This window comes from Myotis brandtii, unplaced genomic scaffold (assembly GCF_000412655.1).
Source record: "Myotis brandtii unplaced genomic scaffold, ASM41265v1 scaffold893, whole genome shotgun sequence".
In the NCBI taxonomy this organism is placed as follows: Eukaryota; Metazoa; Chordata; class Mammalia; order Chiroptera; family Vespertilionidae; genus Myotis; species Myotis brandtii.
This window is the reverse complement of record NW_005371660.1, coordinates 595,178-611,955: the sequence shown is the minus strand read 5'-3', so window position 1 is coordinate 611,955 and position 16,778 is coordinate 595,178. Positions and strand designations below refer to the sequence as shown.

Below are 16,778 nucleotides of genomic sequence, written 5' to 3'. Positions count from 1 at the left end.
CTTCCTCTCCCTTACTCTCTGAAATCAATAAAGATATGTTTTTTTAAAAAAAAGAAAGAAAAGTGCTAGGATAATATTTGTAGAATAAATCTAAACAACATCAAGTTTGTTTGAAGTAGAAAAACAGAGAGCTTCAAAGAAAAAGTAACTGATATGATGGAATATTTTCCTTAAAATAAAGGATTTTTATTACAAGGAAGATGTCTAAAAAACTCTAAGGAAAAAAAATTATATAAGAAAAAAATTTTTTTTTCTGATTCTAACAGCTTCATTTAAATAGTTATAATAATGTAAGCATGGATTATTGATTTAAAAATAATGGTATTATAACTATATTCAAAATAATTAAAAGTGGTTGTTTCAGAAAGGGGGGACTTGAAGAAGGTTGAGAGATGGTAAGAGAGCATAATTGTTTTACTATTTTCTTTTTAAATTTTGCATGTGTTACTTTGATCAAAATTAAAAGGGTTGTGGGTTTTTTTAGTGTTTATTCTCTTTAGTGAAAGAAATCCAAACAGTATAAAATTTAGCCATTAAAATGTAAATATATATTAAAGTGATAATCCAGTGTTGGTCAAACACCAGAAATCAAACACTTATACAGTGATAGTAAGAGTATAAATTAAAAAGGAATTTCAGACAACTGGGTGCTATATATCCTGAGAAAAGTAAATATGGCCAAAACTATAGTTAATGGGATGATGAAAGCTCTGTTGTTTAAAATAGGAAATTTTGGAAATTAGCTTAATGTCCACTAATAAGGAATAGTTAAACAAATTATAATACAACCATGTATTGGAACTGCATTCAGTTTAGACATAAAAGCTAACATTTCATAATATTTGCGTAACTGAATAAGATAAAAATGTGGGACCAGAGATGAAAGATTATTTTGAACCCTCTCTTTTAGAGGTCTTTATTTGTTCAGAACACAGTCATCTTTTGGGGTCATGGATGTGCTAGGAATGTTGATGACACTGAAGTCAACTCTGAATAGGAAGTTCAGCCTCAGCTGTGAGCATGACGCTCACTAAAAGCAGCAGGGAAGGACCTAGACTCAAAGCTCTTAATACGGTTATGAGAGAGAACTAACTGAAGCAGGGGGGAAAGAGGATAGCTAAGGAACTTGTTTTTAAGGAAAAAAGGAAGCAGTAGGAAATAACTAAGAAGATGTCTTATATTATAAGATTTACTATGGTTGCAAATATCAAAAAATTTCTATATGTGACACGGCACCAGAGTTAAGTTAGGGTTTTTCAAAATGCTGACACACCGAGCTCAAAAGGTTCGCCATCACGGTCTTATAGGAACAAAATAGCCTAGAAGTGTCTAAATTCTACCATTCACATCTAGCCCAGAAAACAAAATTGCTGGAGCAAACTAAGTTTTTTGTTGTTTGCTTAAGATAGAATTGAGACTACAAGATATATAAGTTTTAAAAAACAACACCCAGAATGTTCACTAGATAAACTTATTTATATTGTGGCACTAATACTTATTAAGCATGGGACTTCCTTCTTTGTCTTCTTTTAAAGAAAAAGACTCAAAAAAATAAAAATAAAGAAAAAGACTCCATTGGTGGAGTCAGCTTCCCACTTCATAGCAGAACAGGCAATATAAACAACATAAGCATTCTCTCATGATGAAAAGGTCACCCACACAGAGAGGAGACGCCAAAGATTTCCACTTACTCTGGGTGGAACTTGGCATTGAATTCTCCGTGAATTGCTTGTGGTGACATTGATGGCACAAGACTGAGATCCAAATAAAACGAGGTTGACATCTTCCAAACCAGAGCCTCGGACGGTGGCCCAGAGTCCTCCTGTAACAAATATAGCATTTTCATATGGGATATACAGCCATACAGACAGACAAAATTAATTATTTGCAAGAGATAAATAAAATTAAAATATGAAGCTCCTTAGTCAAAATACATTCTCAAATTGCAGAAACAAGTGAAATTAAATATATAAACTACTGGATAGGGAAGTAGCAATGGAGACTAGAGGGGAAAGAGAGGTAGAAATGCAGCCTGGAGTTACAATACTGCCACAGATCAGAGAAGGGAAGTAGATGGTCTCTGAAAAACCCTTCCTGCCCTAGATTGTTAAATATCGTCCCTGCCAATCCTATAAAACATATTTGTTTCTGGAATTATCAAGTATAAGAGAGCATCATGGCAGAAGGAGCAGTGGGCCCAGAGTCAGGGCCACAGATTGCTCTGCCACTTAAAGCAGATCATTTGGAGTATTGCCCCTGCGTTCACTGGTTCTCACTTGCCTCATCTTTAAAAAACAACCCTTCCAGCCCTAGCCAGTTTGGCTCAGTGGATAGAGCGTCAGCCTGCGGACTGAAAGGTCCAAGGTTCAATTCCGGTTAAGGGCATGTACCTTAGTTGTGGGCAAATCCCCAGTAGGGAGTGTGCTAGAGGCAGCTGATGGATGTTTCTCTCTCATCGATGTTTCTAACTCTCTATCCCTCTCCCTTCCTCTCTGTAAAAAATCAATAAAATATATTTTTAAAAAAACAAACAAACACCCTTTCAGCTTTTGTGATTTGATACCAGACATATAGGTTCCGGTCTCCATGATGGTGTAGAAGTGACTGACATCACAACCCAATGCCATCAGGATTTCTCCGCTGATCATTGTAGAGCAACCCCAGAAACCTGTGTCCCCTCACTGCAGATGTTGGTGAGAAGAGGCTGGCACCAATCGTACCACTATCATGGCCAGTTTTCCGATTTAGAGAAGCAGCCCTTGATCTCACTGATAAACAGAAGTCCCTGCCGAAACCGGTTTGGCTCAGTGGATAGAGCGTCGGCCTGCGGACTGAAAGGTCCCAGGTTCGATTCCGGTCAGGGGCATGTACCTGGGTTGTGGGCACATCCCCAGTGGGAGATGTGCAGGAGGCAGCTGATCGATGTTTCTCTCTCATCGATGTTTCTAACTCTCTATCTCTTTCCCTTCCTATCTGTAAAAAATCAATAAAATATATTTTAAAAAAAAAAGAAGTCCCCTTTATTGATGAGAGCAATGATGCTGGTCTGCCATCCCCCCAGAAAGGGATACAAGAGTGGCAGTGAAGCCACCAGATACTAGTAGAGACATGCACCCCTTGAGGGTGGAGAGTGGGTGCAGGAGCAAGCTTATCTTCTCCAGCGGAGAAGGTCAGCGTAGAAAGAGAAACACAGCCTGAAGAAAACCTGTCAAGAAAATATGACTGAGAAAATACACCCTGAAGCTAGATATATCAACTTGCCCTGAAGAGTCAAGACAAGACTATAATAGATTTCAAATTTAGAGACTAAAATTAAAGAAAAAATAATTTAAAGAAGCAACATAAAAGATAACAATATATGAAAACAATCTTGACAAGAAAAATTCAAGATAATGAAGAAAACTAAAGAAAATGTTGAAATGCTACAGAGGAACATAACAGATAGATTAAAACTTAAATGAGAAAACTAAAATAAATGGGTAGAAACAGTGAATTCAGAATGGTTGCATATCTTCCGAAATTAAACCAAAGCATCAATGCAAGATTTTATATTTATATTAAACAAGCTGATTTTAATTCAATAAAAAATAAATAACACTAGCTAGAATACAAAATTTCAAAAATAAGAGTAAAGAAGTCTTCTGCCAGACATTAAAATATCTTACTAAAAGCTATAATTAACATGCAATAATAAATCACGAATAGCCAGATAGATCAATGTAACAGAATAGGGAGTTCAGAAATAAACCCAGAGAAGTATAGGACTATCAGAAATGATAAATATGGCATTTTACATAAGTGAAAATAGATAGATTCTTATTTAGTAAATAAGTGAATAGTATTAAAAAAAATTAAATCTGAGTTCTTCTCACATCCTTACCAAAAGAAATTCCAAGCTGATATAATATTTCACCATAAAAAAATAGTTATAAAACTAGAAGAAAACATGGTAGAATTTTTATTTTTATGTAATTTTAGAGAAGGAAAGCCATTCTAAGTATTTTGCAACCCTAAAGCCATAAAAAGTTGATACACTTATTGCATAAAAAAAATAAAACATGCATGCTCAATTAGTTGGAGCATTGTACCATATACCAAAAGGTTGTGGGTTCAATTGACATACTTAGGTTGCAGGTTCAATCTCTCTTCCTCTCTAAAAATCAATTAAAAAAAAACATATCCTTGGGTGAGGATTAAAAATAATAATAATAAAAAAAATATGTATGAATTACAAAAACAGGAAACAAAGAGACAAAAAATAAACATATAAAGGTCTAATATCCTTACTATATAAAAAGCTCTTTAAATAAATAACAAAGAAAAATAGCCCAATTGAAAAAATAAGTGAGCTAAGGAGATGAATACACAATTCACTGAGAAGAAAAAACAATGTCTCTTAAACATATGATAAGATATTTAACTTCTCTCAATGAAATAAAAGCAAAGTAAAAGTACAATAAAATATTATTTTTCTCTTATAAGACTGGTAAATACAAAAAGTTTGGTAACACTGTGTTAATAAGAGGAGGTAAATAGACATTCATATGCATAGAGAATAAATTATACACCTCTAAAGAGAATACTTTAGTATTTTCAAAATATTAAATGTATACCACCTCTTGACCTAGGAATTCCACTTCTAAGAAGTTCTATTACTAATATTTTCACATATATGCAAAATGGAACAACTGCATATCCACATACAAAGGAATGAAGATGGACCCTGTTTTGAATTGTGTCCCCTAAAAATTCATATGTTGAAGTCTTACCTGCCAGTACCTCAGAATGTGAGTTTGTTTGGGAATAAGTTCATTATAGATGTAATTAACTAATATAAGATGAAGTCATACTGGAGTAGAATAGAGTGGACCCCTAATTCAATATGACTGGTATCTTATTATAAGGGGAAATTTGGGCACAGAAAATACATAGCAAGAACACCAAATGAAGATGAAGGCAGAGATCAGGTGATGCTTTTATAGCCAAGGAATGCCAAAGATTGCCAGTGAACCCCCACAAGCTAGGAGATAGGCATGAAGCAGGTTGTTTCAGAAGGAATCAACTCTGCCAACACCTGGATCTGTAACTTCCAGCCTCCTGAACAGTAGGACAATAAATGTCTGTTGTTTGAGCCATCCAGTTTGTGGTACCTAGATAAGCATCCCTAGAAAACTAATTCAGATCCCTACCTCATACCATATGCAAAAGTTAACTCAAAATGAATCAGATACCTAAATGCAGGAGCTAACACTGCAAAACTCTTAGAGAAAAAAACATATGCACAAATCTTAGTGACATTGGATTAGGCAATTGCTTCTTAGCTATGATACCAAAGCACAAGCAACAACAACAATAAAATATACATTGGACTTGATCAAAATTTAAAACTTTTGTGCTTCAAAGACTACTATCAAGAAAATAAAAAAACAAGCCACAGGTGGGAGAAAATATTTGCAAATCATATATCTGATAAGAGACTCGCCCAGACTACATAAAGAACTCTTACAAATTAACAATTAAAGGACAAATAACTCAATTTTTTAAATGGGCACAGGATTTGGATAAGTATTTCTTTAAAGAATATATATATTTGTAGCCTCGCTTGTGTTCTTGGAACAAGCCAAGCTTATTCTGACTTAAGACTTTATCATTCAATGTTCCCTCCGCCTAGAATTCTCCTTTCCAAGATTTCCCCAGGACTCATTCCTTCACCTCATCCATGTCTCCATTCTCCAATGCCATCCACCTCAACCCTCCAGTGCCAATGGCCTTCCTACCACAACCACGCCATCTGTCACTCTTCCCCTGCTTGATTTTCCTCTGACACAATTAACCATCACCTCCATGGCAGCAGGCACGTTATTTTAATTTACTATATGCCCCACATTAATAGTCTCTGGCACATAATAAGAGCTAAATAAAGTGTTGTTATTATTGTTGATGTTAATAATTAAAAGTTGCAGAGGTGGTAACACTCTGCCATTTCTATTTGAAAGTTCAGGTGTCTCACAAGGTCCCGTAACGAAAGAGACGGTAACTCAGTAAGAAATGGGCCAAGTATGTATGTCCTCCAAAGCCAAGATTTTCCTTTAAAATCCTTTGGAGGGTGCTTCTGCATAGGGTAAGTGGTAATTTAGAATATTATTTGTCATATTATACATATTCATTTCATACTGGATTATGCTGTAAATTCCTTGCTGGTAGGACTCAGCCTGGTTCTCTCTAAATCCTCTACTGCAACGTTGCTTAAACTCCACTGTTGATAGAAATGGCCTAAGGATCCTGTTAAAATGCAGGTTCATTAGGAGGTCTGGGATAGGGCCTGAGACTCTGCATTTCTAACAGATTTCCAACTGATACAGCTACTACTAGTCCAGAGCCACACTGTGAGTGGCAAGGACTTCAGCATCTAGCACAGGGCTTTACACAGGGTGGCTTCATCAGTGTTGAGTGAGTGAAGGAGTGAGACCGGTTGATACTAAGTAGGTAGCAGAGCGAAGGTAAAATTTAAATCCAGTAATAAGGATAGTAGCAACTAGAGCTTCTCTCTCTCTCTCTTTCCCTTTTCCCTTAGTCTTTACTGAAAGTCAATTTGCACCCACCCAACATTTTTCCTTCTCTGAGTTTTCCATCTTTTCCTAAAATATATAGAGATGATGTACAATCCTCCCCGACAAATCACTTTACTACATATTGCTGGTGCAGTATGCCTTGATTGGGTGATAGGATAAGGGACCAACTATTCATGTGCCTGGGACTTTCTGAGTTTTAGCATTAAGAGTTCCATGACCCAGTGTTAAAACTGAAAATCTTTCATTCTGGAAAACCCCTCAGTCCCAGGAAAACCAGCACAGTTGGACGCCTAGCCTGAGCAAGGCACTCTGTCTAGAGCAGTGGTTCTCAACCTGTGGGTTGTGACCCCCTTGGGGGTCGAACGACCCTTTCACAGGGCTCGCCTAAGGCCATTGGAAAACACATATATAATTACATATTGTTTTTGTGATTAATCACTATGCTTTAATTATGTTCAATGTGTAACAATGAAATTGGGGGTCACCACAACATGAGGAACTGTATTAAAGAGTCGCGGAATTAGGAAGGTTGAGAACCACTGGTCTAGAGGAAACAAAGATAACTGAGCCACCTGTCTGCCCCTGGGGTGTCTGCAATCTAGTGGCAGGAGCTAAAGGTTTGCGTGGCCTGAACTGCAAAGGTAACTTGAGATCAAAGTCCATTATACATCTACTGGGAAGACTATTATATGCCCTAAACTCAAGCTAATCATTATTGGGTTAATATCAAATATGATCTTGCACTGTGAGCACCACACATCCTCTGGCTCTTCCCTTAAATCGCTGAGAAATCAGAGAAAGCTTGCCCTATTTTAGTCACTTGTCTAGGCAAAGTCAAGTCAGAAACAAGCTGTTCCTTGGAACAATGCATTTGTGGCCAGGAAACACCACTTCAAAAAATGTTCTAAGCCACAGGTCTTTGTCGAGCAGAATAAACAATGACAACAACCCAAGGCATTAAGAAGTTTTATGCTGCCCTAACTGGCTTGGCTCAGTGGATAGAGCGTTGGCTTGCGGACTGAAGGGTCCCAGGTTCAATTCTGGTCAAGGGCATGTACCTTGGTTGCGGGCACATCCCCATTAGGGGGTGTGCAGGAGGCAGCTGATCGATGTTTCTCTCTCATCGATGTTTCTAACTCTCTATCCCTCTCCCTTCCTCTCTGTAAAAAATCAGTAAGACATATTTTTTTAAAAAAGAAGAAGTTTTATGCTCCAGAAATCATACATTACCATATATATAGGCATGAGTACTCCTAAGAATTCTTGCAATCTGGCTGGGTTGTTTTTAACTGTCATGTTCCTCAGAAGAGATCCTTGGTTTTCATGGCACTAAGACCCAATCCACCGGGCTGACACTGACAAGATCCACTGCCCTTTGCATACCCCACTTTTCGAATGCTAGTTGGCTCTGCATGCTAGCCAAGTATCCAAGTGTATATCAGTTTACAAACATTTGTGAGCACCCACTGTGTGCAAGGCTTCTAGTGGGCAAGACCTGTGCATCGCACATGCAAATGCTTTTACTTTTCAAAGGACTTTCCCACCTGTTGACTCCTTTTAATCTCATACAAAACTAAGAGGCCTATAAGTTAAGCATCATTAGGCTCATTATATAACTAAGACAGCATGGCACGCAAAAGCAGCAGGAGTCTTGGCATCTGACAATCCCAGTTTGCATCCTAAATCCACCTCTTTCTATTGGAAAGCCCGGGGCAAGTCACTGTTCTCGCAGAACCACCATTATCTCATCTGAACAATGTGGAGAATATCTCCATCTTCCAGGCGGCGGTAAGCATTTAGGGTATGTGACTACCTAAGAAGAGATGCTTCTTAAGTAACAGGATGCCTATCATCATCTGTATTAGGAAACTAAGTCCCCTAAAAGTAACTGACATTTCTTAGGTCACACATCTGATTTTGGCATCACGGAAACCCAAGCGCATATGTCCTAACACCCAATCTGGTGTTGTTTCCACTAAATCAAATTATCCTGGTGACTCAGTGACTGACCTAATCGTGCCTAGTACCACAGCCAAACTATGTAGCAAGTGAGTTCATTTAAGGGCTCAAATATCTGTTGCTCATTAGAAGAAATTCTGATGGCAGAAAACAAAAAGCTGTGAATCATAGTGGGTACAGAACTGATTACACAGCAGGAGTAGGTTCCTGCATATCAGCAAGAATGCTACCTTCAGAGGGTCAGATGCAGTGTGGGGTCCTCCCCATATTACCGATCTCTGCAGCTCTTGGAGGCTCCACAGCATCCAGTCTGGGTTCCACATTCAGGAAGAGGCCTCCTCCACTGGCATTGATGGCACGACCCGAGGGTCTCACCAGCACTGAGATCTGATACACTCCGACAGGTAGCAGGTCTGTCTGGCAGACCACATCTGTCTGGTTTGAGAAAATAACTTTGCAACTTGTTTTATTCACTGTAATCTGCAAGGCCTGGGAGTCCCCCGAGAAACTAGTTCCAGTAATGTAAACCAGTAGGTCCATGTCACCATCTTAAAGGAGGAAAGAAATTAAAAGAACAAAATCATCTCTCAGGGATATCATTCCATTTCAGATAACTCTCTCTAACATCAAATGATCCTTTTCTTTCATCTTCCCCTCTCATCTTCAGATTCAAGGAGTTGCATGCTGACTCAAATACTGGACATTGGCATTTATCATTGTAAGCATACAGCCCCCATCTTAAATGGTCTCAAAGTAGTAATGAGAGAAGACTAGTCAATAAAAATGGGGGGAAATCAAAGTGAAGAATATTTCAAAACAAGAAATAAAGAAAATAAAGCATTTTAAGTCATCAAAAATCCACTTGTCTCCATTTTCAATCATAACAATACCAGTTACATTGGCCAAAAAATACACTTCTGTTGCATCACTAAACATCCACTCCATAAACCGATGCACCTCTACCCACCCATCACCGGTACATGGCCGCTGACAAATCACTCTGAGCCTAAAGTTCATGACCATCTCAATGCCCAGTCACAAATCTTACCAAGGGCATACCACACAGAGTGGACTCGGGGAGTTGACCCTTCAAGATACTGGAAAGAACAGGAACCTGAGCAATGAGCTAGTATGTCATTCACTTGCACAACTACCTGAAAAAAGGCAAAAGAATGAAACCCAAATGTATGCACTTCATGTACTCAGTAGTATTCATAAAATACTTGTGAAATTTGTCCAAATTAAAATGTGTTCATGATTCACTTATTTTCTTTCTTCTATTTCCCAGTAATAAACCCTAAATTGTAATGAATGGCTCAAAATATGTCAGACTCTTAAACTGATGGCAAACATGCTAAAACATCACATTTCTACAATTAAATGTGCTACATCTTGAATAAATATCCTCTCTGTCATATAAAACTAAATTTAATAAAATTCAAACTGCACAAGGACTTTTTATCACTTTCTATTTTCAACTAGGTAGATATTTCCTGTGAAAAGCCCTTTCTTTGCTGGTAAATGCCAAAAAAGTAGGCACCTTCCTTCCACCATTTCTACATGGGTATATAACTAAAAATTGGAGTATTTGGACACTTGGTTTGGGGTATTTTTTTGTCCTAGAATAGTAGGGCCCCAAGAAGAGACCACAGTTGACCCTTGAACAACATGGGTAAATGTATTATTTATAAATACTATAAATGTATTTTCTCTTATTATTCTCTTAAGAATACTGTAAATGTATTATACTTTTTATAAATAATATAAATGTATTTTCTCTTATTATTTTAATAATATTTTCTTTTCTCTAACTGCTTTATTGTATACAGTATGAAATACATATAACATATGAAATATGCTGTTAATTCACTGTTTATGTAATCAGCTACTAGTAGTTAAGATTTGGGGCAGTCAAAAGTTACATACAGACTTTTTACTATGAGGATGTCAGTGCCCCTAACTCCCGACTGTCCAAGAGTCAGCCTGTACATGTCTTTCCCTTGTACTGGAACTAATGTTGATCTAATAGATTCCCACAATACTTGGAGATGAGAAAAGATACGCTCACTGGACTCTCTACATAGGAAATATGGATAAAAGTACATACACTGTATTTTATGATAGTGTTTTCTTATGGAGGAAAAGGCTATTGGGATAGCATAAAGGCATAGCTGATAAAGAACACTTTGATTTTATCTGTTTTATTTTATCCATAAAGACAAAAAACACTAAATATATCAACATGTTGATGATTATTAATCCTCAGTTTAGATACCCTGGTTTTGGTTATATTATTCTTTATAGTTTGGTATTTTAAATTTTTCTCAAATTAAAAGCAGATGACTTATAACAGGATTATGGGCAGATGGGAAAGAGGAAAAGACATTTTAAAGAGAAAAGGAGTTGACTTAGCTCATTTACTTTTCAATACCAATGTGTGGAGGTATAAACCATATGTACTCACAGAGGTTCTCTATTTTTTATACCATAATAATAGCATCAATAATTATAATAACAGGATGTTGTGTTTACAAAGCACTTAAGTTTTCAGAGTCCTTTCCATACCCTGTGGAAGTAGAGAGAGGACAGCCATAGCTGTCTCTGAGTTATGGGTTGTAAAACTTCTCCTTGGGATTGGTCCACATTACACACTAGGGAGGGGCTGAGACAGACGTAAAACTAGTACTTGCATTTGGGGTGGCCCATCTACTCTCACCTGAGTGTGCTGGTTGGCAGTAACCAACATGTCTCCAAATATGGGTGCAAGAAAAACTCCACCATCATATACCACACGAGTGGTTGCAGCAGGGTTCACTCCGGTTAGATTTTCATCAGAGACCTAAGACGATCACATTTCTGGTGAATTCTGTCATGGAATAGCAGTCTAGTCTTGATTTAAACAAATAATAAAAAGTTTTTTCACATTCTATTTAAGATAATCCGATAGCTAGAAGTGAAAATGGAATGGCGAGGGATTGAAAACTAGAAACCTGACATAAGTAATGACCAATGAAAGGCCCAGTAGATTAGAGGGATATTTATTTGCAAATGGAGTTCTACAAAAATTATTTCTCTAAGTCTTGTGATATTTTTGTTTCTATGTGCTTTTCTATTTTGTATGTTTGCAATACAAAATATTACAATAAAATGTAAGGAAACAAGTGCTATGAGATGACTCCTGTCCTTCCTCTATCTCCACCCAACTATTTTGTTTGAAAACCAGATGACCCACACCACCATATAACAGGGATCAAATTCCATCTCGGATTTCATTTTATAATAACCAAATGCTAGATGATCATTAGATTATTTTTAAAACCCTAAATATGCAAGAGCATCTGGCTTTGTCATTACCCAAAGACAGCAAATCCTTTTCTAAAATTCCTTCTGCTGTGCCATCTGCCTCCCTCATAATCTAAGTCAATCACATCTGCTTAAATTATCCAATAACAGATGCAGAATTGGTGTAAGGTGGACACTGACCAACAACGTCTCTACCTACACTGAGTTAGGAAAGGAGACATTGGTTCAAATTGCTTTATCAGAGATATGAGACACAAAATACGTCTTGAAAACTTCCAGAAAGCAAGATAATTGAGCCCCTTTATTTGAATATTCCAATAAAATTAATAATTCATGACGGTTTTCATTTATATCATTCTGATATTTTTCTTTACAAAATTGTTCCAGGCACAAACCCCATACCACCAAAAGGGATACCACACATACCCGGATGAAATTGGGCAAATCCCCAACCTGGGTGGACCACGAGAGAGTCCATACATGTTCGTAGCAAGACTTCAGATCCTCCTTCACAGTGAAGTCACTGACATTGAGATACCTGGATGTGACGTCATCAGCATTGTTCTGTAAGAGCTTGCGAAGGTGACTAGCTGAAATACGTACAGGAACATCTGTGGGGAAAGGTTGTGATATACAAAATATAAGACATAAATTAGTCTACCTCATAAGGTCTCATCATGAAGATAACAGAGAATAAATGTCAAGATACCTTCTAAATATGCAGGAGACTCTCATGTTCAAAATATAGCTTCAAGAGAAGCCCCAGCCCAGTTAAACCATTTTTTTCCTAAGGTAGATATGAGTAGATGCCCCCTTTTTATATCGTGATACCTTTAGTCAGTATCACATCTCAAATTCCAAGCAGAGAGCACAGTCACATCAGACAAAACTATCTCAACTGTCAACTCAAAATACAGACTCCAGACACCCTGGTAATGCCTGAAAGTCTAATTAAATGTTGAGTTTTCCTGGGGGGGAAAAAATGTAGCTGGCTCTGTGAACAGAGAAAAGTTGGCCACCTTTCACAGGGGGTGGGAGAGGCACACAGCAGCTGACATCCATAAAAACATAGCCAGCCCAGCTGAGGAATGCTGACATTTAACTTCGGTTTCTCTATTAGAATTTCCTTTAAGCCCAACCACCTGCTTCCTCATTCCACATCACCATAGAGCAGTAACACTGGGTGTTTCAAGTCCTACTTGGGTTTGAACTATTTCATGCTTTACCAAAAGTTTCCATTTCATTAGCCACTCTCATCAGCTCTGGGAGGTGGGTCATTTGGGTACCCTAATGCCTCCTTTAGAGATGAAGAAAATGAAAACTAAGAAGATTCAGAAGCTTGCCAACCAAGTGAGGAAGGTTTATATTAAAATCCAGGTTGCCTTCTACCTATTCAAGTCTTCCTCTTAAATCCCACACTGCCTTGGAGTGTTAATAAAATACCACTATATTTCTAAAATGCAAACAAAATTCTCATCCTTTTTTAAAAAGATTATTCTACATTTGCATAACTTGGGGCCCTCACCATTTCAAAAGGCCAGGTGAAGGCTGGCTTCCCCTGTTGTTCTGCAGGCAATGATGTGAGGAGCATCAGAATAGAAGGCGGTGGCAGGAAGAGTCTGTCTACGCACGCACGGGCTGCAGCTGTCTCATTGTTGATAAGGGAAACAGCACAGTGATGGACTTCACACGGGCAGGGCACTGCTGGCACTGATTCACCCACGTATCAGACTCCAGTAGCAATAGAGTCCAGTGGCCTAGGGACCTTCAACTTTTCCTAAGTTGCCCTATTAGAGTAAAAACACCACTCCATTCTTCCCATTCAAGAAGATTTATTGCAAGCCCAGCATCTTTCTGCCTGGGAGGGCAGAAGATTTTTGGACCATGCACCAATTTTTATACAGCCACTCTTGAGCTCTCCTGAGCCTCCTTTCTGATTCCCCGATGTTTATACCAACTAAATAACAAATTATAATCATTTATAATCCTTATCCTTTGTGAAATGTGTATGTTATTGAAGATTTAGAAACTACTCTCATCGCATCTGAAAGTTCCTTCTACCTTTGTTATGATCACTACTGTCCTCAAGAGCATATGGTGTCATCGTGGAGTTTAATTCAAAAGAACCATGGCTACCATGGATCTTGGCCTAGGAAACACCAGAGAGAAGAGGACCATCAACTATCTGTATGATCTTTGGGCAAACCTCAGTGTAGTGGGCTGAATGGTGGCCCTCCAAAAGATATGTCGCCCTGGCCGGTGGCGCTAAATGGTTAGAGCTGCAGCCTGCACAGTGAAGGGTTGCAGATTCAATTCCCAATCAAGGGCACTACCTAGATTGCAGGTTCGATCCCTGGCCCAGTCACATTGATGTCTGTCTCTCTCTTAAGCCCCCCCTACCTTCCATTCTCTCTAAAAATCATGGAAAAAATATCCTTGGGTAAGGATTAAAAAAAAAAAAAAAGATATGTCAATTCCCTAATCCCCAGAACCTATTAATATTACATTATAAGGCCAAAGAGTTAATATTACCTTACATATAGCATAAGGTGTGACTAAGTCAAAGATCCTGAGAAGAGTTTATCTTGGATTGTCAGGGTGGGCCCTGGGTCACATATATCCTTATGAGAGAGGCAGAGGGAGTTCTGAGACAGAAGAGGAAAAGACTATGTGACCACAGAGACAGGGGGTGGAGCCATAGCCAAGGGCAGCCACCAGATGCTGGAAAAGGCAGGAAATGGACTCTCCCCATGAGCCTTCAGGAAAAGTGTAGCCCAGCCAACAATTTGATTTTGGACTTCTGGCCTCGACTGTGAGAGAATAAATGTCTGTTGTTTTAAGCCACAAAGTTGTGGTCATTTGTTATGACAGCCCCAAGAAGCTAAACCACTCTTTCCACATCTCTAAAGCTAAAAGTTTGGGATTATATTAGCAATGATATTGTTATTGTCTAAGTCTTTATTTAATAAGATCATTTTCAGACCCTGGAAAATAAACAAAATAGCATTCAGACTGTCCCCATGCCTGACAATCTCACAGGATGTTGCTTGCCTAGGAATGCCCCTCAAAGTGTAAATGATAAATGCTGCACCACCACCACCACCCCATCTGCCCCTTTACCAGGAATCACTGTATTAGAAAGGTGGATGCGAAAGTGTCCTCCTAAAGGTGGACTTGTTCTCTGAAGTCTCTGCGTTGCCACCTGGACCAACCCGGATCCTTCTTCTGCTCCTTCGGTGGGCACAGCGCTGTGGCATATCAAACACCAAGCATTAACCACAGTAACCTTCCAGAATGCTGCTCCAGGCAGAACATAGCTCCTTCTCAAAGACCAGCTGGTCTCCCATGGTTCCAGACCACCCTGAGCTCAGGCTCCCAAATACCTGGTGCCCCTCTCGTATCACAGTAGAATAAGTGTGCTGTAAATATTAGGATTTTTTAAGAATGTCCATCCTTCCCCTTCACTGGGTACCAGAGGGATGACACTGGCCTCCACGGCTCTGGTCCCCAACACAGAGTGGAGGGAGAACTTGGTATTCTCAACCGAATTTGCATAGTTAAATACACAGGCAGTGACAGAAACTTCCCCATTCGGTATCTGCAGCTGAAACACAGGCCACTGCAGCTGGCCAAGTTCTTCTCTAATACCTGCGCACAAACACACCGACTGCCTGACGCTGCTCTTAATACCATAAAAATGGGTCGACTGAATTGTGACACACCATGAGATGGAATACCGTTCACCCATTAAAAACTGTATTTTAGAGGAATGTTTAATGAAATGAGGAAAATTTTAAGTTATACCATTAGGTGAAAAGAGCATGTTACAAATAGAGTATGTGATTTTTGGTCCTAATAAGAGGTTTAAAAGTACATGTATACATGTATATATGTATGTAAAAACTGCTTGGGGAAATAGGCAGCCAGAATATGGATTCAATATGTTAACAGAAGTTATGTCTGAGCAGACAGAGTGATTTTTATCTTCTCCTACGTGTTTTTCTATATATTCCCAATTTTCAACAATAAACATATCTAATTTCTGTCAATAACAGTATTCGGTTTTACATACTGACGTGGGTACATACAACCAGACAGAAGCAGTCAGACAAAGTGACACTATGGGTGTTGGAAGATGAATCTAGGAGAGGCCAGACTGAAGGCTGCCCTGTCTTACTCAGGCTGGAGGCTCCCAGGAGTGAAGAGACTTGAGGAAAAATCAGCAGGTAAGGTTGTGAGGACCCTCTAAGAGTGGGCCTGTTCAAAACAACCTAAATTAGCCCTATCGGTTCAGGGTTAATAGCTGTGACATTTGGGGCACAGGACTGCAGGTTGGTGGGTGCAGCAGTTCCCTCCCCACCACCAAAGAGCTTGCACTCTTTCATTCTGTTGATGGATTTCACTTCTTTCCTGCCCAGAGGACCAGGTCAAGGAAAGAGGAGAGCAAATTCAATCACTGCACCTGTCATTAATACACTGTCTTAAGCATGGTGTAAGTGTGAGAACTAATTTTGGAACATATTAGAAAGAGATGGAGGAAATGGGGAGATTGTAAAGGCCAAGCTTCTCAATTCTTCCTGTCCTACTGGGGTTTTAGAATCTGCATGGTTTTATTAACCAACCAGTCACTCCAATAAATTCAATAAAATTAAAAAATAAATAAAAACAAAAAGAATGAATTAGAGCCTACACATGTCCCAGGAGCTTAGAGGAAGAGCCTGCTCTTTAGTTACTGCTTTGTAAATTTGGCTGGGAAGTTTGACTAGTTCAAGACAAGAGATGCTTATGGGGCTCTAGTGCCATCTGGTGGTGAGTTCATAAAAATAGCTGTGTTTGTTCTATAGCAGTGGTTCTCAACCTTGGCTGCACATTAGAATCACCTGGGAATCTTTTTAAAATCCTGATTTCTGGGCCTCATCCTCCGGAAATTCTGTTTCTTTGTTA

General features: G+C 38.7%; 1 protein-coding gene across 1 annotated transcript in view; it reads right to left on the bottom strand.

The window, feature by feature from the left end:
- PKHD1 (polycystic kidney and hepatic disease 1 (autosomal recessive)) overlaps positions 1–16,778 on the bottom strand; it is a 438,226-nt gene that overhangs the window by 366,820 nt on the left and 54,628 nt on the right. Inside the window, exons 23-28 of the mRNA XM_014532447.1 lie at positions 14,955–15,082; positions 12,261–12,445; positions 11,248–11,370; positions 9,580–9,685; positions 8,804–9,079; positions 1,692–1,822 (exon numbers count right to left, since the gene is read on the bottom strand). Coding sequence (XP_014387933.1) covers positions 1,692–1,822; positions 8,804–9,079; positions 9,580–9,685; positions 11,248–11,370; positions 12,261–12,445; positions 14,955–15,082 — 949 coding nt within the window. The remainder of the gene's footprint in view (positions 1–1,691; positions 1,823–8,803; positions 9,080–9,579; positions 9,686–11,247; positions 11,371–12,260; positions 12,446–14,954; positions 15,083–16,778) is intronic.